Below are 25,396 nucleotides of genomic sequence, written 5' to 3' on the forward strand. Positions count from 1 at the left end.
GTTTTTTTCTCTTGTTCACAATCTACACCCAATTTCATCCGAATCCTAAAATAAACGAGACCCACCATTTCTTTACCCAATAAGTAGTTTTTTTGTTGATTTATATAATTCTCACGTCTGGACAATGAATTAATTATCTGCGGGAGTATCTACAGGCGGACATGACGTATTACATCTTCAAACAATAGAGGGCGTTACATCAGTGCTCAATATAAAAACTTGGATCAGTGACGTTTTATTTAAAGAAGGGAAACGAAACGAAGACATTTAGTTTCACGAAACAGAGCTCGCACAAGGCGGGAATCTACAAATCGTAACATTATGTGGAGTATAGCTTGTATTTTGCTGTTATGCTCTGTTTTAGCCGTGCAGGGAGCTACTAACACACGGTTCCAGTTTTTGCCAAATCCTACAGATTGTACCAAGTTTTCTATCCAACTGATGACGTTTAAATGGGATGTATCATGCGGACCAGGAAAGGTTTTCTCCAAACAAATCAGTAACTGTGTTTTAGAAAATGGCCCTTATGATGATTGTTCAAACAAACAACAAAATCAACCATCAATTACCAGTAAGTTATTATTCAATTCTGAGATGTTATCTTATAATTTAAGTTAAATTCTGAACTGTAAATCCGAGTCTACAGTATTATTTGTTAACCGTAAACCTAAACCGTAAACTTAACTCTACGGTAATTTTTGGTGAATTATAAACATGACCCTTCAATAATTTTGAAGTTAATTTGGAACCGTTAACCGAACTCACCAGTTAATTTTAAGTTAAATGGTGTTTGAACTGTAAACCTGAAAATCGGGCTCGCAAGTAACTATATATTTTTAAAATTAATTGGGCTAAGCTGTGAAAAACATGGCGACGTCTTTATAAATCCATCTCCTTTTAAATTTGTTCTAGCAATCTTGTTAATCTATGCCAGGCCCATGTCTGCTATCTCCCACACACGTTCACAACATATTAATTAAGTCTTTCAGAACAATGCAAATGACTACTGACTGATTGGCACATTTACAATTCTGAATTTTTCCAGACAAAATTTTATAATTTCCAGCTCTACGGTAGTATATAATGTGATTGGATTTAATGGATTTTAGATTTTATGATTCCAATTCACACTTTCTATATGTTATGTCTTAAGTCGATTTTGACAAAAACGTTTGAAATGTTTGAAAATATAAAAAAAAACATTACCAAATGGTTCGTTAAAATTGCATGATATACACATATAAACTGTTCTGACACCAAAAGAGCTGATCAAGATGGGCGTGGTTATTTGGAAAATTTTGCCCAGACAGCGACGGTAATTCGAATTCCAACTGACAAGAGCTCTTTATGTGCGCGCCAACGTGTACTGGGAACCTCGGGTATTCTTCCCACCCGAACGAATGGACATTGGCAAGAGGAGACCAAGCTGGAATATCCAGAGTTACTTTCTCGGTCAGAACCCCGATCCTCCTGGTAGTGGTTAGTGAGCCGATGACTTAATCACTGAGTCTCCGTGTCTAACCTCGGGTTTTCTTCCCACCCGAACGAATGGATACTGTCAAGAGGAGACCAAGCTTTCTCGGTCAACACCGGGATCGAACCCCGATCATCCTCGTCAGTGAGCCGATGCCTTAATCACTCACTCTCAATGGCTAACGCAATACATTTTAGTCAGGGGATTTGATAGGATTTATCTTACACATCAGATATAGATAATGTGATTTAGTGATGTAATTATATATGATATATGCATTAACATACAACCTTAAACTATTGTGGGAAACGTGGGGTTGAGTGGCGGTGGTGCTGGTGTTGATTGGATGGGTGGCGAAGGGTGGCGGAGCGTAATGTAGTTGTACATGTTTAAAGAAGATAGACAGTCGAGCGTGGCGAAATAGGAAATATTGATAATAAATGCGTATTATGATCAAGTTTTGTTGTAGTACAATATCAAGAGCACAGTTTCATTCTTGATACGTGACAAGAAGTAGGGTCGCCTGTCCAACCTCGTGGGTTTTCTCCGGATCCTCCGGTTTCCTCCCACTGCTAAATACCCTACGCGCAAGTGAATTATTGAAATAAAATTGAACCATATGTTAGTCCCAAAATGACCTAGTTTGTGTCGAGTGGACGTTAAACCCCATTTCTCTCTCTCCCATTCTTGATGTAAGACGCCGACTCACGTGTTCGATCCCTGCATTGGCCGAGAAAGTTCATCGGGATTTTCTGACGCGGTTTCACCTTTTCAGTGGGGCAGGACGGAGGGCCTAACAATGTTTGCTGTCTAGTCATTCGGATGAGACGTAAAACTGAGGTCCCGGGTATACATTGGCGTGCACGTTAAAGATCCCTTGACAGTTGGAATTCGATATAAGAGTGGGCAATAGTGATGCTGCCCGAGCAAAATTTCTCTCGTAGCACACTGTATGGTGTATACCCGCCCGTCTTCATTACCCCAATCGGAGCAGAGCAGCCGGACGTTAAACCCAATTTCATTTCATTCTTGATGAAATGTGCGAAATGTCGAATTGAGTAGCCCAAAGATAAAGTCGGCCGTCTAGTTAAACCTGGTCTGATAATAGCACAATACTTGTTACAAGTGTCTATATTATTTTTAAACTTATAAATTCTTAAAATAATTCTATGTTACTTCTACATCATGCAATTTCTTTTTAATGTCTTAAATGTATTACTAAATCCACCCAGAAAATAAACACTATTTTAAACAATATAACATTGATGGGTGTAGGTAATCTGTCCTATTTCCCCGACAAACTAAACTATTCAAATATTGACGTAACTATTCAACTTTTTATTTATATTGATAGGAAACTCTCTCAGACTGTATAATTAAAGAAATTCGTCTCCTTTTTGTAGAACTTCCATTGTAACAAGTACTTTGTGATGAATTTCAGGAATTTTAACTACCCATTAAAAAACATGATAAAGCGTATCTTATTGTCAATCATCTGAAATTCAATTTGAATAATATTGTTGATGGGCTCATCTTTAACGCGAAGAATACCGGATGTCAATCAAATTAAAATATAGATCTATATTTCGTTTCGTTTTTTATACTTTCGATGGCCTACAATGGCTAACCCTTCATTTCAAGCAGAACACGAGTTAAATAACAACGCTTCCAGATCCAAGTGTTGTAAAGACAAGTAAAATCGAAATTTTGAACTATAAAAACGAAACGAAATTGGATCTGTGTTTTAATCAGATTGACCGGATGTCGTCGTAAGGGAAGTTTACAGTGTGATATTGATGTTTAGGTTTTTAGGGCTTTCCTCCACTACAAACTGTGGGGTGGGGTGGGGGAATCTAATGTTCTCGCGTTAGATCATATGTTCTGTCATTGAGTCAACTGGCGTGGTTCCGATCTCAAGCGTGTGTTTGAGAAGGAGTAGCGTCGCATGCCTAACCTCGTTGTTTGTCTTAGGTGTCCTCCCCAAAATATCATACGCGCAGGTGCTTCCGTCCCTATTTTGACCGCGGGGCATATCTCATACATCATTCAAAATATCGTTATGAAGCTTTGTACATAGTTGATAAAATGAAATGAAATGAAATAAAACGCGGTTTAACGTCATACTGTTCTGCTCCGACTGGGTTAATGAAGACGGGCATACGCCATACAGTTTGCTACGAGGGAAATTTTTCCCGCACAGCGGCGCTACGACCTACTCTTATATCGAATCCCAACTGCCAAGGGATCATTTACGTGTATGCCTATGTTTACACGGGACCTCGGGTTTTCTTCTCATCCGAATGACTAGGCAGCTGTCCTTTTAAGACCCTCCGTCTGGTACCACTGACAAAAGAAAACCACGCCAGAAAATACCAATGAACTTTCTCGACCAACACCGGGATGGAACTAGAGACCCCCAGGCTAGCACACCAGCGTCTTACTCAATTAGCCACCGTGGCTCCCCCAGTTGATATACGACACTGAAGGTTGCGATTGACGGAATAATGCGGTGTAATTATCTCGGTTGTCCAGTCGGCGCAGAATAGTAAGACGTTACACCCCATTTCATTTCATTTACCTCGGTTCGTCGGTTGTTCATATAACTATACTAGTAAGGAATATAGTTCGACCTCCACCCTCTAAACAATTATCTCTAGTCGATGTGGCGAGTGTAGAAACATCTGAGTAAATATACCCGGGTATTATCACCATAGTGATGACATCATGTTAAGAGTTTTACCTGTGTACATATATACATCTACTACATATATCTGAACAGTCCACTACATATATTATATTAAAACTCTATTCTCTTCAAATTATTTTGCTACATTTTTGTTTACTGACTTAGATCTAACGTCATAATTACACCAAAATTCATAATTACCTAACAAACCTATGTGTCCCCCCCAGATCAAAAATTTCAGTGACGCCCCTCCCACCCCTAACATAATAAAATAATACCCTCGCCAAACTTTTCATATTTACAAACGGCATGCTAAAAGCTACACGATTTAAAAAAAACAAACTAAGAAACAAATCTCTATTGGGTGTGGATATTTACATCTCAGCGACCTTGACGAAAAGTGAGTTGGCCTTAACAAATAGATCTAGCCATCGGGTGTGCGCGTCCACCGGTGTGAGTGGGGTTACCTCCTCTTGCCCATGCTTGAAAACGTCGGTGATAATATTTTACATGATTTTGAAAGAGTCACTAAAATGAAAATTATCGTTTTCCGTTAAATACAGTAGAGCCTCCTTGTGTTTAAACAATCACAATAAATTAAGACATTAAGGTAATTCCCATCATCTCTGGATCGTCACGTTGATCAGCATGTAAACAGACGGTCAAACTTTACCTCAGTTGCAAAGATACGTCACTGTTTCCTCCTTGTCACAGCTGCCGCCATCACACTTATCGTGTTTTCACACTTTCCAATCAAAATCAACACCCAATTGACAAGGCGTCAATTTAAACAAATATTTGACACCCTTACACTATTAGTCTCGCACACCCAGAACCTTCCTAGTCTTTGTTTGTAGAATATTTGTCTGAATGATAGAGACTATCATAATATATCTTTGAGGAACGTTCAGCGAAAATAGATCAAATAACTTAATAAAAAGTAAATATCAAAGAAAGCAGCTTAACCCTTTGAATACCGATTTACCACAGAGATACAACATTTTCCCCAACGGTTAAAACATATTTCATGTCGGGCATTTAAAATTACCCAACTCAAGCCAGTCTTTTAAATGCTGAAGTACAGCACGACAATCCCGTCTTCATAATCCCAGTCGGAGCAAAACAGTAGGCTGTTAAACCCCATTTCATTTCAATTCATTTATAACATGACAAAGAGCGACGATGGCTGGTTCGCTGGCCAATAGGTTCCCGGTTCGATCCCGGTGTTGGCCGAGCAAGTTCCTGGAGAATTACTACACTTGCCCCCACCCCCTTCCAAATGATGTAGACGGAAAGAGACTGCCGAGGACGGACCTAACTGAGGTCTCGTCTACACGTTGGCATGCACATGTAATGATAGTAGGCAAAATCATCGCCCCGTTAGTCCGTTTAGCGTAAACAAAAGGACATTAAACCCCATTGCATTTCAGTTTTCTGCCATTTTGGGAAAATAAAACTATTACTTGTATTATGTATATTTATATTATGTATAATTATTGTTTTGTATATTTCAGTAAGAGCATACGAAGATGTTTTTAGTTATTGTGCCCAGTGTCCAACATGCTTGTACCCGGATGCCAATAACTGCGCCGGTTTCTACAATTGTTCAAAAGTCAATACGGACGAATCTGGTAATTTGGGACAGTTCCAAGACGAATGTATTTATCCAGCTCTGTTTGATGCTGATAATCTGAAATGTGAAAATGATTACACAAAGGTTGAAGGCAACTGTAATGGAAGACCTGTACTACTCAATCCCTGTAAGTTCATTTTAACCGTAAAGACGCATTATGTAAGATTTAAATAGATATATGCCCATTCTTGCCGATAAAGTTCAAAAATCGATAATGAAAAATGGTTATATTGGTTTATTCTGATCGATGTTATGAGTGTTTGAAGTTTTGACAAGACGTAACGTAGATAGTCTAGTATCTCAAGTACCCATGCTACGATAATAAATATAATGTATGGTTTAATGGTCGAGAGCGAGATATTAAGTAATATATTGATACTGCACAGGGCGTTAGCCGAGTGTTGTTTCAATATATTACGCAATATCTTTAGCTCGAGACCGTTAAACAACTTAAAATACAGACACTATCCTGCAAGTGCTTTCCAATGAAATACGGCACGCGAGTCCAATATTTCATCTAGTATAGATAATATACGATTGGCAAGTTGCCCGTACATTATTGGAAATAATGGTACGCCAACATCAAAGGATGACGCCACATCTGTATTTTAACAATTATTAAATGGCGTTCAATATTTAAGAACGTCATTTCTTAGCGATTGTCAGTTGCACTGGTTTAACTTGCGCTGAAAGACTGTTATCTCTCAGTGCTTGTTACTGTTAGCTGCAACACCGTTATTTCTCAGCCATTACACAATTTCTATCAGTTACACTATAATCTTCAAAGACCGTTATATATTAGTACACTGGCACATAGTGAATGTAAAATTACGTACACGTAAAACCTTATTATAAAATGTGCAACCTCACATTAGTAAGTGATGTTGTTCCCGATTCAGATTAAGACCGGAAGTAGTGGGCTTTCCTTATTAAACGTGGCTTTATCAATATTATTTTCTTGTTTTTAGGTGACCAGCGAAGAAATCAGTGTGCACGAGCTCATTGCCGACCCTGTAATGTCAGATATCCCAACTGTGCTGGAAAGAGTAACGGATTCCAGGAATGGGAAGGGCGATCCTTTACTCCATACTTTGCTCGATGCCAAGATGGCCGAACCCTGGAAGCTGGTACCTGCGCACGCTCTAGAAGTGGTTCCCCAAGAATCTTCTCTCCTTCTCAAAAAGAATGTGTCGATGTCGACGCTAAAACCTTCTTCAACAATTAAATATTGTTTAATATAGAAGAAAAACACAAAATCACAAATATGTAAATATTTATTGACTGTTGCTTGCCACACAATTTTTTTTTATATAATTTTATTTGTTTATTTCTAATTAATATATGTTTTTTAATAGAGTGTATTTTTTTTCATTTTTTTAAATGTTCTCACTCCGTCCTTGGAATTATATTCTTCATGGAATCATGAATTAGAAAACCGTTCTATAAAATTCATAACTAAGTGTTTAAGCACAAAATTGAGGGAATAGTTTATTCTTTTGGTTAAAGGGAAATACTTCGCTCTGGAATAATAAGGAATTTGGATGGGGTAAACCTTTTAACATTTTTGTTTGTTCTCCAAACTGGATATTTTAATATTGGTTTGATCATGGGACAAATAATCCTATGTATTGCATTAAAGGGGGATAACCAATCACATTTATTGACAACTTTACTGTATATAGATATTTAGTAATAAAATGATTGTCTCACCAAAAAGCTATTTTTTTGTTGACTACACTATAGCTAGAAACTGTTACAATTACATTGGGGGGGTTGGATGGCTGAATGGTTAGCGTGCGCGCGCTGTATCATAAAGTCTGTCATTGAGTCAACTGGCGTTGTTCCGAATCCCCGGTTGTACGTGGCAAGGAGTAGGGTCGCCTGTCCAACCTCGTGGGTTTTCTCCGGGTCCTCCGGTTTCCTCCCACTGCTAAAGACCCCTACGCGCAAGCGAATTATTGAAATAAAATTAAACCATATGTTAGTCCCGAAATGACCTAGTTTGTGTCGAGCATACATAGTTATATGGTGTAGGTAGGAAGGTCTGACACGAGAGAGAGAGAGAGAGAGAGAGAGAGAGTTTAACGTCCACTCATTTCGGAACTAACACATGATTCAAAATAGAAAGAGAGAGGTGGGGTTTAACGTCCACTCGACACAAACTAGTTCAATTTTATTTCAATAATTCGATTGCGCGTAGGGGTCTGTAGCGGTAGGAGGAAACCGGAGGACCCGGAGAAAACCCACGAGGTTGGACAGGCGACCCTACACCTGGCCACGTACAACCGGGGAATCGAAACCACGTCAGTTGACTCAATGACAGACCTTATGCTAACCATTGGGCCACGCAATCCCCGTCCTGGCATGAACATAGTTATTCGTTCGAATTGTACGAATAGCCTATCTTCAGTGTACACGTTGGCGGGTACTAAACATTGTGCATGATATTCTCCATTATTCCGGTAGGTGCAAACAAGTAGGACGCTAAACCCCATTACATTCATCGTTGTGCAGCGGCAATGAAACCAGTTTCAAATATTAAGGTATCAATGCGTCGTATTTGTATCACACTGCCATTAATCACCAAGGACCCACAAATAAACACTAGTCTGTTATTACTTACATTGTTAAAATAATTACTGTGATAAAATACTCCCCACACTCCAATTACTTACAGTGTTTAAATAATCACCACCCTCCCATTACTTACAGTGATAAAATAATCATCACCCTCCCATTACTTACCGTGATAAAATAAATCCCCACTCTCCCATTACTTACCGCGATAAAATATTCGCCACACTCCCATTTCTTACCGTGATAAAATAATCACCACCCTCCCATTACTTACAGTTTTAAAATAATCACCACACTCCCATTACTTACCGTGATAAAGTAATCACCACACTCCCATTACATACCGTGATAAAATAATCCCCACCCTCCCATTACTTACCGTGATAAAATAATCACCACACCCCCATTTCTTACCGTGATAAAATAATCACCAACCTCCCATTACTTACAGTGTTAAAATAATCACCACACTCCCATTACTTACCGTGATAAAATAATCACCACACTGCCATTACATACCGTGATAAAACAATCACCACACTTCCATTACATACCGTGATAAAATAAACACCACACTGCCATTACTTACCGTGAAAAAATAATCCCCACCCTCCCATTACTTACCGTGATAAAATAATCCCCACCCTCCCATTACTTACCGTGATAAAATATTCCCCACCCTCCCATTACTTACCGTGATAAAATAATCACCACACTGCCATTACTTACCGTGATAAAATAATGCCCACCCTTCCATTACTTACCGTGATAAAATAATCACCACACTCCCATTACTTACCTTGTTAAAATAAACACCATCCTCCCATAACTTACAGTGATAAAATAATCACCACCCTCCCATTACTTACAGTGCTAAAATAGTCACCACACTGCCATTACTTACAGTGTTAAAATAAATCCCACACTCCCAAAACTTACCGTGATAAAATAATCCCCACACTGCCATTACTTACAGTGTCAAAATAATGATCACATTCACATTACTTACCGTGTTAAAATAATCACCACCCTCCCATTACTATGCACATTCCCCATCCTCTATAGGCCACGCATGGGTTAAAATCGGTTTAAGTTTCCTTCAATATGTCTGCGATATTGAAAGCGGACGTAAAATACTACTAACTCACACACACATTTAATTTAAGCCCATCCTTTTTGTCTTTTCCCTGTAGTTTAAACTAATCCAGTGTTCACAATCAACACCGAATTTTCATCCGAATCTCAAATTAAATACGAACTACTTTCTTTACTAATGATTAGTTTCTTGTTTAATTATACAGTTCTCACGTCACGCCGATGAGTTAATTACCTACTGGTGGGCGTGGCGTGTTACGTCTTCAAATACATTCCTGCTCAATATAAAACACTTGGATTGGAGACGTGTTATTTAAAGAAGTGAAATGAAGCGAAGACATTTAAATTTCACAAAGGAAGACACCTAGCACAAGGCAGTCATCTACAGATCGTAACATTATGAGGAGTATAGCTTGTATTTTGATGTTATGCTATGTTTTAACCGTACAGGGATCTACTAACACACGGTTCCAGTTTATGCCAGATCCCACAGATTGTACGAAGTTTTCTATTCACGTGTTAAAGTTTAAATGGGAAGTATCATGGCCCCTATGATGTTTGTTCAAACAAACAACAATATCAGCGATCAATTACCAGCACGTTATAACTCAATTCTGAGAATTTATGGAGCGGAAATCATGACACAATCCTAATTTTTAAAGATACATTATGTAATGCCTAGCTTTTACGTGGGTTACGAATGCCACGAATTGTTTCGAATCCAAATTTTTTCCGATTCGTAGATAAATCGCAGACGGTTGTTGAGGTTCGTGGATGATTCTTATTTGTTTCTTGTTAAAAACTTTCGTTGTCGGTCTACCAATTTTGGAATGTGTAGATGTATCATCCGTAACAGATTCCTATACGATGCCTTGACAATCGTGGTCATTTGTGGCACCCTTAAATCAACTATGAGTTGGCCCAGAAAGGTCTCCAGGATATTCCATCGTTGTTTCCAATTGTCAGTGGTGCAGAACGGAGGCCTGGGCAAAGGCCGTGTCTAGTCGTTCGGGTGGGACGAAATTCCGCGATCCCGTGTACACATTTTTGTGTGCGTAAACCGCATTTCATTAAAATCATAACCCCAATGCAAGTAATTATTTTGTTAAAATAAAACAGAATTGCCTCCCTTTATATGTAATCACTTATTATAGCGATATTAGTTATTTCGAATTTATAATCCAGACCGTATTGCAGATTTTGAATCCCGAATTCCAAATTTGTCAGAGGTGTAAGAAGAAGGACCTGGCAAGGAACAACGCCTAGTCGTTTGGATGGGATACCGTGCAAGAACAATTGGCATTTAGAATTCGAGGAGGCACAAACGCCGCTCCCAATCAAAGCCCCCCTTACAGAACACTGCATTTCATTTCGATGTGAAATGTCCAGAGGGCTGGCCGAATAGTCTAAGGCGTACGCGAAGATCATGCAGTCTGCCATTTAGTCAAGTGGTACAGTTTCGATTCATCGCTTGTACATGACAAGGAGTAGGGTCGCCTGCCCAAACTCGTCGTTTTTTTCCGGACCCCTCGGTTTCTTTCCACAGATCTCTACGCTCAAGTAAACTGTTAGTCCCGAAATGACCTAGTTTGTCTCTCTTAGATGTCTAGTACCGCAAGTACAAGCTCGGGATCGAAACCACGTGACAGATCATGTGACGTGAAGGGCCTCACGCGCTAGACCATTACGCCACCTAACCCACATATATTATTTGGTATAATAACCGATTATTACAAGAAATATAATGAACATGAAAGAAGTAAAATAATTAGAACATACCAATTCAACATTCCATTCTCCAAGATCATCATAAAAATACACAGGTACTTGAAGGAATTACATTGTCTTACATTATCTGGTCTAGCAGACCACAATAGGTACAAGTTATATCACGCGACGTCAAAAATTTTGTTTTGACTCAGTGAATACATTTCTTCCTCTATAATCTCACAATACTCATTACATGTAACACTCTCCTTCCGTTTTATTACAGAAAATACTCTATTTAGTTCTTATTAAAATTGACCAATAAGTCGTGTTTGCTATGTCGAAGACTGGGTGATATTGAGTCTGAGACTTGCCTCCTTTAAAAAGGCATATAGTAGAATTTTAAAATTTTATCAAACAGAAAGGGTATTACATAATCAGAGCAAAATATATTATTTATTAGATTGTAATTCAAGCTTACAAAGCTCATAGTACCAAATTATACACATAATTCTCACTACAAACCAATCTGTTTTAAATACAGATCTATATTTCGTTTTGTTTTTATATACTCTCGATGACCTACACTCCATGAAGATCTGACAAGTTGTACTCGAAGGCCGTGTCAGGGGTCGTACGAGTGGCTTTTGACCTATGATGTCAGAGATTGATTAATCAATCAGCGTTGGCGTTTCTAGTGGTTTACCCACAGTTCCGTGCATGGCACGCCAAGAAGTCGTCGTAACAGACCGTTTCATTGGCTTATCCCTCACTTCAACCAAAACGCCGGTAATATAACAACTCTTCCTCATCCTAGTGTAGTAAAGACAAGTAAAACGAAATTTTGAACTACAAAAAACAAAACGAAATAGGATATGTGTTCTAATCAGATTGACTACAAACAGACATTAATGCAGAATTAAACTTGGCCATCTTTATGTGTTGAGTCCTCAGAAATATTAGCAGATAGATAATTATATTGTTTTGCTGTTATGCATTCCTTATCCTGCAATTCATATAAGATGTTGTTTATTAAATTTGCGGTGTCTTTAAAGATGGGTTGGTCTAATTTAGTGTAATGTATAGGATTACTTAATTGTTTTTCTGCCTCTGAGATATAGTCTGCGCGATTCATTATGACACAACACGAGCCTTTGTCGCTTTTCTTAATTATTATGTTTTTGTCCTTTTTAAGGGTGTTTAATGCCGTTTTAGTTGCTCGGTTGAGATTTGGTTTTTGTGACTGTGGTTGAATGGATGATATTTCTATATTCATTTCGTCGAACGTTTTTAGGATGGCTGGTGATAATGACCTTTTAGGTGGTTTCCATGTGGATTTTGCTGTGAATAATTTTTTACCTCTGCCGGGTTTGTTCCTAAAAAAATATGTCAACGAAAGTGTTCTTTGGAAGCGATCGGTTGCCTGGGTGATGGGGTCTATGGATGTTATTGTGGGGTTGGGATGAATTTAAGGCCTTTATCAAGAATGTTCATTTCTAGGGGGTTGAGAAGTCTGTCGCTCGAATTGACAACTGTCTGTCCTAAAGACGGCTTCTCATTCCTTTTCCCTAATCCTAGTTTAAATTCCTCATCCAGCAGTTGATGATCTCTCTGGCCGTGTCTGGGCTCCAGTGGATTGCGTCGTTACCTTTCAGTTCTATTTTGCCCTTGAAGGTTGGTAATGTGGTTGCGTTTGGTGAAGGTGCAGTGGAGATCAGTTGGTTGTAGCTGGTGATGTTTTGGTAGGCGATCGGATTTTCTTGTCGGAGTCGGGAAGAAGTGGGGATCTGTGTGGCGAAGAGCTTGGTTGTTGGGAAAGCTGCTCTGGTCACCTTGAGTAGATCTAGCATCTGCTCGTGTATCCTTGGTCCACTTTCCTCCCTGTTGTTGAGCCCGACGTGTATCACTAATTCCTCTGGTGCAGGACCCATGTAGTTCTGGAGTATCTCCCAGTCCCCGACGAAGGATGCAATCCTAGCCAGGTTAGAGGATCCAATAACCAGGGTCTTTGCCATGACGGGTGGTAGGAACCATAAATCCTTCTCGTCTTTACCTTTGTAGCTGTGAGGTCTCTTTAGGGATAGGTTGAGTGATCGCCTACATCTGGTGGAAGATCTGGTGGCGATTCTAGGGTTAGGAATGATGGGCGATCTAGGGGACAGACAGTCGACAAGCGCGTTTAGTGGCGATATAGATCCCGAGGAAGTAGGTGAGCCTGACACAGCCCGGGGCGAACTGGTTGATCTAGCTGCACGCTTCGAGGGAGTGTTAATGCAAGTGCCTTCTCCAGGGGATAATTTTCTCTTGTTAGGTGTGTATCGTTTTGGTGTGTCCCGGAGAAGGTTGTGCGTAATGTGCATGGGTGATGGGGGAGGGGGCGTGACAGTTTTAGAGACCGTGGACAGTAGGCGGTGGAACTCTGTCTTCACACTATTCTGAAGTCGCTTGCCGTAGGACTTCTTGGCCCATGCATCTTTGGTAAAGTGACGTGACTTCAAGTACTCCAGTTCCTCCGCTAGCATGGCTCGGTAGTGTGTCGACAGGGATGAGGCGACGTCCTTGGCCCATTTCAAGTTCAATGTCTCAATGGTAGTGGCTATGGTAGGCGTCTTCACGAACGTATTCAGGTGTTGGATCTTCCAAGTGAAACTTCTGGTTGGTGTTCCATTCTCCTGACTCTCCATAATGGTCAAGTGGTGGAGGCATTGGAGGACCCGAAAGAAGGCTTTCACGACACCTGCATTTTCTGGGGGTGGTTGGCGCTGGTTTGGTTGTCGTTTTGGTTGGCGCTGGTTTGGTTGTCGACTTGGTTGGTTTGGTAGTCGACTTGGTTGGTGCTGATTTGGTTGTCGACTTGGTTGGTGTTGGAAGCGGAATCCGGGTGGTGGTTGGTGGAATCCTGGTGGTGATCGGTTGAAGCCTGGTGGTGGTCGGTTGAAGCCTGGTGGTGGTTGGTGGAAGCCTGGTGGTGGTTGGTGGAAGCCTGGTGGTGGTTGGAATCTGCTTCGTAGCTGTTTTCCGGTTTTAAATACTGTACAAAATACACTATATATAAAACAACCTTGTTAACATAAAACTATTCTCAAATCTAAAACTTCAACCTCTTAGTTTCCTATAGAGAACATCCGCACAAACTCACAAATAAAAAAATCAAACTTTTCCGTGTACATATATATATATATAAGGTTGAGAATTGTTTTGATGTTATAAAGACATCGCAGCAATAAAATAAAAATATTCCAAAGTCTTCAAGTTGCTTCGCTAAAACCTAGCTCACAGCCTGCGGTACACGCATTGGTCGTAAAGTTTGGTAGCTCGCAGACCAGCCGCAAGAAATCGGGTGAAAATTTTGTTTGTGCGGGACCAGTTTGCGATCTACTACGGCGCGTAGACTGGCCGAAGTAGCACGTACGACAGGTTGTGAGGGCTAAATCCATTTGTTAAGGCCAGCTCAATTTTTGTCAAGGTCGTTGAGATGTAAATAAGGTTAGGGCACGTGATTAATGGCGATATTGTAGGTTAGGGTTAGTTTAAGCATTGGGGCTAAGTCCGGGGTTAGGCACATGGTTGGGATTAGCGCTACCCCTGTTTACATCTCGTGACCTATGACGAAAACTTGAGCTGGCCTTATCATTTAGCACTAACCGGTTGTGAGCTAAGCTTTCGTCATGTGCAGAACCGTACGTGTTTAATACATCATCTGAATACAGAACCTTTTTTATAGCAAATGTATGCATCGTGCATAAAACACATCTTTCTACTGTTTAAAATAAATAACTTATTTTATTTACTTTAAAATATTAGACAACTGACCTCAGTATTTAAACAAAAAATGAGCTTGCTATTAGAATGACCTATCCAATTTTCCTTCTACTGTCTAATTAACGGAGTTAAAACGTGAATTACAGTCTTTTAACCAAATGTTGAATTTATCTCTAGACATGCAAAATATGTAACTTGAATTAATTTACATTTCCTACGAAACTATGACGGAAGTATGGAAATATTTGCAGCATATGATTTCATGTATATAAAGGCAGGTATTTTATTCGGTCATCACAATTCAGTATTTATCACCATCGAGATTAATTAAAGCAATGTATATCTTCCGATGGATATGTCTTCAGCTTCTAATCTGTAAGTTCTATTTCTTCAGATTATCAGATTTTCAGACATGGAATTATTAACACATATAGTTTTGATTACTGGATGGAGCTACGGTAGCTAAGTGACTAAGAAGCCAGCTCGCTTGCCTGGAGGTCGCGAGTTAGATCTCGGTGTTGGCTTAGAAAGTTAATCGGGATTTTCCTGCGTGCTCCCCCCCCCCCCTTGTCAGTGGTGCAGGACGCTGTCTAGTCGTTCGGGTGGTATGGAAGGCCGAGGTCCCGTGTATACATCCGCGTGCAAGTAAAAGATCCCTTGACAGTTGGAATTCGATATAAGAGTAGGCCGTAGCGCCGCTGTCCGGCAAAATTTCCATCATAGCACACCGCATGGCGTATGCCCGTCTTCATTAGCCCCGTCGGAGCAGAACAGTAGTACCTGAAATCGCATTTCAGTTCCTAAATCCTGAACACATTTTAAAGGCTCGATGCGTAATTTGCAAATTTCAAATTTCTCACGATATAATCCACTTTATGTACTTCGATTGTTGTTTTGATATTTAATGAAGAAAACAAAATACAAACGCTAGATAATGTCTCGACTGGGATTCAATCGGATTTAAACTATGCCCATCGCATTTCTTTTCTATCAATGGACCTAAATTACAAGATGGTGGTGTCTTGTTATAGCGAGCAGCATTGATCGTTGAAAGTGCAATTTATCATGATCCGTTTTCGTGTCTGATAATCCAATTAGAAATTAATTGTTCACAATTTTGTAGTTTGCAATGACGCATCTAGACTTTAAAGGAACTAAGTCCAATTAAACTGAACTGATATTTTGTAATTGAATTGGAAATGCACAAGACACAATTTTATGGAATACAATTACTGTCTATTACCGACCGACGTTTCGGTTCTCTTGCTGTAGTTTTATTCGTATCAAACACTGTATTTCATTGAATTATGTTTTATGTATGGACGGATATTGTGTGTTATAGAAATTCTCAATATCGTTAAAGATACATTATGGGAGATAAGATAAAGAGCTGGTAGTTCTCACTATAATAGTTAAAAACAAGATAATGTAAAGGCAATTTGCTGAAAATTTCAGTTATATTGATTCACTATGAACCGAGAATTAAGCGATTACAATTTCGGCCTAGTCTGTACGATAAAAAATAGTCTCGATCATCCATTTCATGAATAAGTCATGAATGGAAGTCGAGCAGCAAATGGGATCATAATCCAGTAAATATTATCGCAGGCTAGCGATGCCTTCGAGAGTTGATTATGGCCTGCATAAGTTAATTAATGTCTAATTAATAATTTAGATAACATTTCAGGCCTAAAGAAAGACTTGCAATTGGCAGATTTAGCTCTTGCATAATGTATGTTTAATTACGGTTTCAGTTTTATTTTAATCAGTTGCCCGTTGAACACAAAATCCGTTATATCTCAACGTTGGCTCTCTATTTGGATTTAACAATATTTTTGGGTCCTACTAATCACTGACATGTTGACTATCATTCCCTAGTATTTGTTTTCATCGTCTTCTTTCTTCCAGCATCCACGGTTTATACTGCAGTTATACGAAAAAGGGTTGTGAATCCAGACACAAGTGAAGAGGCTGAAGAGGTCGGAATCCACCATAGATTTCAGAAAAGCAATGTCGGCACTGATAGCTACGAGTATGGGGACATAGAGGAGTTTCGTCGAGACGTTGTACATCGAGACGCAAGCGAAGACAATGAAGACGGAAGCAGCCACCGGAGATTCCAGAGACGCAACGTGGGCAGTGCTAGCCACGAGGACGGGAGCAGAGATGGTTTTCGTCGACCTGTTCACGTGGGCAGGTTGGCACATGGTGATACTGCAGTTACACGAAGTGAAGAGATTGGAGAACTGAGAAGTAACCAGCGATATCGGAGACGCAACGTGGGAAGTAATAGCCATGAACACGGGGGCAGAGGCAGTGATGGCCACGAACGAGAACACAGAAACGAGCGTGGCAGTCACGAATTGAATGCCGGGTACAACGTGGGAGGTAATAGCCATGAACACAGGGGCAGAGGCAGTGGTAGCCACGAACGAGTACATAGAAACGATCGTGACAGTCACGAAATGAATGTCGGGTACATCGAGGACCTTCGTTTAGCTAATAAAAGCTCACAAAATATTAAGAGATCTCTACATATCACTGAAAATGGGAGAACAACAGAATATGATACTAGCCATGAAGCAAATGGCACCAGCATCGGCGAAACATTAGTTGCTGAGCATATCCATGGAATGCAAGACACAGAAACTGCAATTTTATTGCGACATGTCGCTACAGTGAATACCACTTCTTTAGACATTGGAAGCCATTCCTTGACAGACGACAGAATGGTTGAATTTGATGAAGATCGACTTCTCAACACTACAAGTGGCATCAACGAGCGCCAAACAGATAATAGTCCAAAGCAGATAACTAAAAGACAAAAACGGCGTGTGAACAGTAAATTAGTACGGAGACACACACGTTTGAATATTTCTCGGACTTCGAATAATGCAAGCAGAAAGAAAGGTAAAGGTGTTTCCACAAATCAGGAAACTGACACAGATCTAGGAAGCATAGACCGATTTGATGACAGTGAAGATATGTCTAGACAAAATGTCACCGGTAGAGCTACCGATGGAATGGCTAGTGAAATATTAGCTCATACAAACCACCATAGGCGTCAAAACCATTTCCCAAATATTGCTCCGCGGAGGAGAAATATTCGTCGCAACAGCAGAACCGTACATAGAAATCAAAATATAAGAAATATCAGACGGAGACGGATTGAAAACAAAAGAAGAAAGGGAAATGAGACAAATTTAGAGGATACATCTGAAATCAGTATAACTAATTACCAAACGATTGAAAATGGTACTGTCGGGGTTAACATAACGCAAAACCAGTCAAATGGAACTGGTGCAACTAATGGCGGGATGAATGGGGATGACCCTGCCGTGGTCAATATCAATAACAACCAGAATAGTGGAAGTGGTACTATCGGGATCCACACATCTATGAACCAGACAAGTGGAGATAGTGCTGTCACGAACAATACAACTATTAACAACACAAATGGAAATGGTACTGTCGGGGGCAATACAGCTTTAAACCAGACAAATATACACCGGAAAAATGTGATCGGTACTGCCAGGGTCAATACAAATATAAACCGGACACATGGAATTGGTATGAAGACTAAAGTAAATAAAAGAAAACGAAGATTTGCAGAAGTTAAAAAACACAGAACACGAAGTAAACGACACGGAAAGGGAAATCGACGGATCAGGCAACTTCATGATGACAGCCACTTTCATTACAATGGCGGCTACAAGCGAAGCGGTATCATTGGACAGTTTGGAGTGGAACCCTTCTCTGAGGATCTAACTAAATTACGACGTGCCAAACGTGGATATTATAATGATTACCAGGGGAGTGATTATGGTAATTATGGAGATGAATACGGTAACTATGGGGCTGATTATGATAACAATGGGGGAGATAATGGAGGTTATAGTATGGGAATGGATCAAAACTACGGAGGTAACTATGGTAATGACTACAGCAACTATGGTAATGACTACAGCAACTATGGTAATGACTACAGCAACTATGATAATAACTATGGAGGTGATTATGATAATTATGAAGGCGATTATGGTAATTATGAAGGCGATTATGATAAATATGAAGGCGATTATGGTAACTATAATGGAGATTATGGTAACTATGAAGGCGATTATGGAGGTTACGACATCGGAATGGAGGAAGACTACGGGAGTAACTATGGTAATAACTACAGAGATGATTATGGCAATTATGATAGTGACTATGGAGGATATTATGGTAACCATGAAAGCGATTATGGTAACTATGAGGAAGATTATGGTAACTATGAAGACAATTATGGGGGTTACAGTATGGGAATGAGCGACAATTACGAGGGTAATTATGGTAATGACTACGAAGGTGATTATATTGCATACGCAAGTGATTATAGTAACTATGGAGGAGATTATGATAACTATGAAGGCGATTATGACAATGGTAACTATGGTGGTGATTATGGAGATAATTATGATGACTATGAAAATGACTATGATAACTATGGAGGTGACAATGGTAACTATGGTGGTGATTACGGGGGTTATAGTATGGGTATGATGGGAAACTACGGAAATGATTATGGTAACTATGGCGCTGAACATGAATATGGTAACTATGGCGGCGGTGGCAATGACTATGATAATTATGGCGGTGATTACAATATGGGAATGGAAGGAAACTATGGGAGTGATTATGGTAACTATGAAAATGCTTATGGCGGTTATGGTATGGTTATGGAAGATGAAGGTGACTATGATAACTATGAAAATGCTTATGATAATGATTATGATAACTATGAAAATAATTATGATAACTATGAAAATGATTATGATATGGGAATGGGGGGAAACTATGGAAGCAATGCTGGTAACTATGACAACTATGGCGGTGATTACAATATGGGAATGGGAGGAAACTACGGAAATGATTATGGTAATTATAAAGATGAAAATGACTATGATAACTATGGCGGTGATTACAATATGGGAATGGGAGGAAACTACGGAAATGATTATGGTAATTATAAAGATGAAAATGACTATGATAACTATGAAAGTGACTATGATAACTATGGTGGTGATTATGGTAATTATGAAAATGACTATGAAAATTATGGTGGTGAGTATGGTAACTATGGAAGTGATTATGGTAACTATGGCAGTGACAATGACTATAATAACTATGGCGGTGATTATAATATGGAAATGGAGGGAAACTATGGAAGTGATTATGGTAACTATGGCGATGATTACAATAACTATGAAAATGACGATGATAAATATGGTGGTGATTATGGTGACTACGAAGATGACAATGGTAACTATGGTGGTGATTATGGGGGTTATAGTATGAACATGGAAGGAAACTATGGAAGAGATTATGGTAACGATGGCGGTGATTATAATGATTATGGTAACTATGGCGGTGATTACAATACGGGAATGGAAGGAAACTATGAAAGTGATTATGGTAACTATGAAAGTGATTATGATAACTATGGGGGTGATGATGATAACTATGAAAGCGATTACGATAACTATCGCGGTGATTATGGCAACTATGAAAATGATTATGGTGGTTATAGTATGAACATGGAAGGGAACTATGGACGAGATTATGGTAACGATGACGGTGATTATAATGATTATGGTAACTATGGCGGTGATTACAATACTGGAATGGAAGGAAACTATGAAAGTGATTATGGTAACTATGAAAGTGATTATGGTAACTATGAAAGTGATTATGATAACTATGGGGGTGATGATGATAACTATGAAAGCGATTACGATAACTATCGCGGTGGTTATGGCAACTATGAAAATGATTATGGTGGTTATAGCATGTATATGGAGGAAGACTATGGAAGCGATTATGGTTACCATGGTAACTATGAAGCTGACTATGGTAACTATGAAAATGATTATGATAACTATGGAAATGATTATTATAACTATGAAAATGATTATGATAACTACGGTAATGATTATGGTAACTATAGAGATGACAACAACTATGATAACTATGGCGGTGACAATGGCAATGGTGATTACGAAACTTATAGTATGGATGAAAACTATGAAGGGGATTATAATAACTATGACAATGAATATAATAACTATGACAATGAATATGATAACTATGACGGTAATTATGGTGGATATAGTATGGAAATGGCGGGAAACTACAAAAGAGATCATGGTAACTACGGTAACTATGGAGGTGATAATGAGAACTATGAAGGTGACTATAACTATGGCGATGAAAATGACTACGATAACTATAGAGGTGATTATGGTGGTCATAGTATGGCTATGGAAGAAGACTATACAAGCGATTATGGCCACTATGGTAATAATGAAGGCGAATATAATAACTATGAAGGTGACAACGATAACTATGAAGGTGACAACGATAACTATGAAAATGACTACGAGGATGACTACGAAACTGAATATGGTAACTATGCCGGTAACAATGACAACTATGATTACGATGGAGGTGATTATGAAAACTATGACGCGGAGTATGATTCATACACAGGGGATTATGACCAATATGGCAATGACTATGGAGGTAATTACGATAACTATGAAAGCTGGCATGACAATCATAAAGGAGGACGTAGTATAGGAATGAATGAATACAGCAATAACTATCAGGATGATTATGGTAACTATGATAACTACGGGAGTGATTATGATAACTATGGTAATACCTATGACAACGAAGACGATTACGGTTATGACTATGATGGAGGTGGTCATTACGGGAATGGTTATGGCGCTCATAGTAGTGCTGAAGATAGGTATGATGGAGGCTATGGTGGTGACTATGGTAATAATTACGACAACGAAGACGATTACGGTTATGACTATGATGATAATTACGGAGGGGGTCATTACGGGAACGGTTATGGCGCTCATAGTAGTGCTGAAGATAGGTATGATGCTGACTATGATGGTGGATATGAATATGAAGGCGGTTATGGTGGAGGACATTCTGGTGGATATGGAGCAAACAATGGTGAAGGTCGCGGGGGTGGTGACTGGGGTCACGAAAATTCATATGGAGGTGGCGGTTACAATAGCGGAGGAAACGGGGGTCACAGTGGAGGAGGGGACTACGAGGGCAGCTATGGAGGTGGTGGTTACAATGGCGGAGGCAACGGGGGTCACAGTGGTGGAGTGGGCCACGAGGGCAGCTATGGAGGTGGTGGTTACAATGGCGGAGGCAACGGGGGTCACAGTGGTGGAGGGGGCCACGAGGGCAGCTATGGAGGTGGCGGTTACAGTGGTGGAGGCAACGGGCGTCACAGTGGTGGAGGGGGCTATGAGGGCAGCTATGGAGGTGGCGGTTACAATGGCGGAGACACCGGGGGTAATAGTGGTGGAGGGGGCTACGAGGGCAGTTATGGAGGGGGAGGTTACAATGGCGGAGGCAACGGGGGTCATAGTGGTGGAGGGGGCTACGGAGGTGGGGATTGGAATCACGAAAGTTCTTATGGAGGTGGTGGTTACAACGGGGGTCATAGTGGTGGAGGGGGCTACGGGGGCAGCTATGGGGGTGGCGGTGGATATGGGGGTAGCTCTGGTAGCGGCACTGGCTATGGAAATGTGTACTTTGGTGGAATAGATGTACATGGTGGTGGATACGGAACAAGCAAGGAACAAGGAGGTGGATATGGCGGAATGATGGGTGGATATAACAGTATGCCAGGAGGCTTTGGTGGAATGCCATTAAATTTTGGAAGGATGCCCATGGGTTTTGGTGGAATGCCAATGAGTGGAATGCCAATAGGTGGTATGCCAATTGGTGTTATGCCAGTAGGTGGTATGCCAATGGGCGGTATGCCAATAGGTGGTATGCCAATGGGTGGTATGCCAATGAGTGGTATGCCAATGGGTGGTATGCCAATGGGTAGAATGCCAGTTGTTGGTATGCCGATGGGTAAAATGCCTATAAATGCAATGCCAATGGGACAGCAAGCTGGAATACCATCTTATACATGCACTAGTCCGTTATCATATCAGAATTGTTTCGGAAGTGGAACGAACGCAGTATACAGTAGTAACTATGTCGGCCAGTCATGTCCAACATACAACAATCCGACTACGTCATCTAGTAATACAGTGGCACCAACTCCAATATACAATACGGTGTACCAACCTCAAAGCACTCCGAGCCCAAATGTAGATCCATCTACCAACCCTGCTCCAGTAATAAGCATCTATCCAATCTATATCTCTGGACCAACAAATCCGGCATATCCAGTCTATGATAGCATATTACCTGTGGATCCATTTCTACCAATAGCAACGGATCAAAGCCCATTTTTGGAAGATTCAAACACAGTTCTTACCAATAACCAAATACATCAATTATATCCAATTTTTCCTGTAGACGGAAACACACCTTTCGCGGACACAGGCTCACCTTTCGCGGACACAGGCCATGTCCTCTCTTCTGATACAGGAAATACACATTCATCTAATACTGGACCAGTGTATGCACGAAATATGAATGCTGATTATACCAGAAACAAAACGCTACCAAGCCCAAATCATAACTATCCGACAGATACTGGTATTGTGTCCTTTCCCGGGGTTCAAACCGCTGCACCACCAGTAGTCAGCCGAGACCAAAAGAGTTCACATAATCCCAGTACCAAACATAACAAGAAAACAACAGTGTCACACGGTAGTGTTGCTAAGTTGGGCAGGGGACCTAAAAGTAGCAATATTGACGCTCATAAGTTTAAAGATAAACAGTCGTTACGTCGTGGCAAGAGTGCCATTGCGAAATTATAGTGCACTGTTCGAAATTTATTCAAACCGGTGAAAAATGTAAATAACTCACTCATTTATGGATAGTTGCAGGTAGATGTTCAAGAATACGACTGATCGCCTGATACTGTTTCCTCATTACAGATATATTGTAAAACGGGTGTTAGAGGACATATCTTTGATGACAAAAAACATTAAATCTGAATATACTAAATGTCATGTTCGATAGTTTTTTTCTTTTTAGATCTTAGTTATTGTACATGTAGTATTTAATTGCAACTAGAAGATGCGAGCTTTGCGTATGTATCATTCAGAAGGGTTTTGTGTATTTGCATGCCGGGCGAAGTTATCAAAACGCTTGGGGAAGTCTTGTCCATATGGATGAAAATCGATCTTTTGGGAATTGGGAGCAACACTATCCCTAACCGCATTGAATAGACCAGCCCATTACCCTCCATCTCATTAGCATGTTCTGAATACATGGCCAGGCGGGACATTAAGAATACCAGCAGGGGCGGATCGGGGCGTGGCGTGTAATACAACACTTTTTATGAGTAAAGTGTCACGGTCGTGTGCTTTGTCCTTTATCATCAGCTGGTGGGATGGAATGGGCATTCAAAGCGCGAGATAATGATTTAGACATAATTATGTGATATAACAATTAATGCTTTGCATCAATGGAATTGAATCACAATGTGATCCTATTAATTCATAATAAATATTGACGTCAAACGGGGTGTTGAATTTCTCTCTTTAATATGCTCAGTGTGTATGTATGCCTACGTAATTTGGAGACTATGATGGCATCATGCATTGTCAACTGTTACATTTCCTTAACATGAACCTGGCAAACCCCCTCCTACAAAAATTCCTAGATCCGCCTCCTGACCAGGGCTGTGACATGCGCCATTGTTTACTCTTTTATAGTTATAGAAAATAGAAGTTGCCGAGGCTGCTAATAAAGGTAACCACACGATTAATGAACAAAAGTGCATATTCAAGTCAGTTTCTTCCAGTTTGTCCGCAGTATTGAGCATTTAAACTACCAACTCTGACAGACTGTCCTTGCTCTGTGTTGCAATTGAATACTAGTAAACATTTTGATGCATCCTCATCTTATTTGATTTGGGGATGTAGCTGGAGCATTCGTTAAACCTAATGTCCTAACCTCATTAGTTCATTTATGCAGCATATCACGTTTTTCTACAACGTGACATATAGACATTTTCTACCCAGGAATAAATGTAGCGTCTACTGATAAAACTGAGCGTATAGCAGCTCTAAAACGTGATCGTTTGTACATCGTCCAGTAAGTATTTCTGCTTCTTCTATTGGTGTTTAACGTCCACTTCAACTGAGGGTGATATCGCAGACAAATTGTCTTATTTTTATTATCTTAGCGCACGTGCAGCGGTCTTTCCATATCTCCAAGCCACATAAGCTCATACCAGGGATCGAAACCACAACCGGAAACAAGAGGTGACCGGACAAAGTGTATTGTTGAATTATAAGCTTATATGGTTTAAACTTACAGTACCAAAATCACAGGCCTTAAAGTCTTTAATTGTCATTTGGGGGATTTTTAATCCCTTACAAAATTGTGAAAGGAATACCAATTCGAAAATGTTCAGTATTTAGAAAGATGGTGAGTCAATAATTTGTAAGCATTCGGCTGGTCTGCAGATGAT

At 40.0% G+C, this 25,396-nt stretch overlaps 2 protein-coding genes across 2 annotated transcripts; both read left to right on the plus strand.

Moving 5' to 3' along the window:
• Positions 1-234: 234 nt before the first annotated feature.
• On the plus strand, positions 235-7,509 carry LOC126828764 (uncharacterized). Its single transcript, XM_050558737.2, has 3 exons — positions 235-571; positions 5,675-5,920; positions 6,762-7,509. Exons 1-3 carry the CDS (start codon positions 322-324, stop codon positions 7,016-7,018), a joined length of 753 nt encoding a protein of 250 aa, XP_050414694.1. The 5' UTR covers positions 235-321; the 3' UTR covers positions 7,019-7,509.
• A 7,733-nt stretch (positions 7,510-15,242) lies between these two features.
• LOC126828076 (uncharacterized) lies at positions 15,243-24,440 on the plus strand. The gene is made up of 2 exons (XM_050557654.2): positions 15,243-15,309; positions 16,843-24,440. The coding sequence occupies exons 1-2, from the start codon at positions 15,270-15,272 to the stop codon at positions 23,730-23,732; spliced, it is 6,930 nt and encodes a 2,309-aa protein (XP_050413611.2). The 5' UTR covers positions 15,243-15,269; the 3' UTR covers positions 23,733-24,440.
• Positions 24,441-25,396: the final 956 nt, after the last annotated feature.

The sequence above is a fragment of the Patella vulgata genome, chromosome 7 (assembly GCF_932274485.2).
Source record: "Patella vulgata chromosome 7, xgPatVulg1.2, whole genome shotgun sequence".
Classification (NCBI taxonomy): Eukaryota; Metazoa; Mollusca; class Gastropoda; family Patellidae; genus Patella; species Patella vulgata.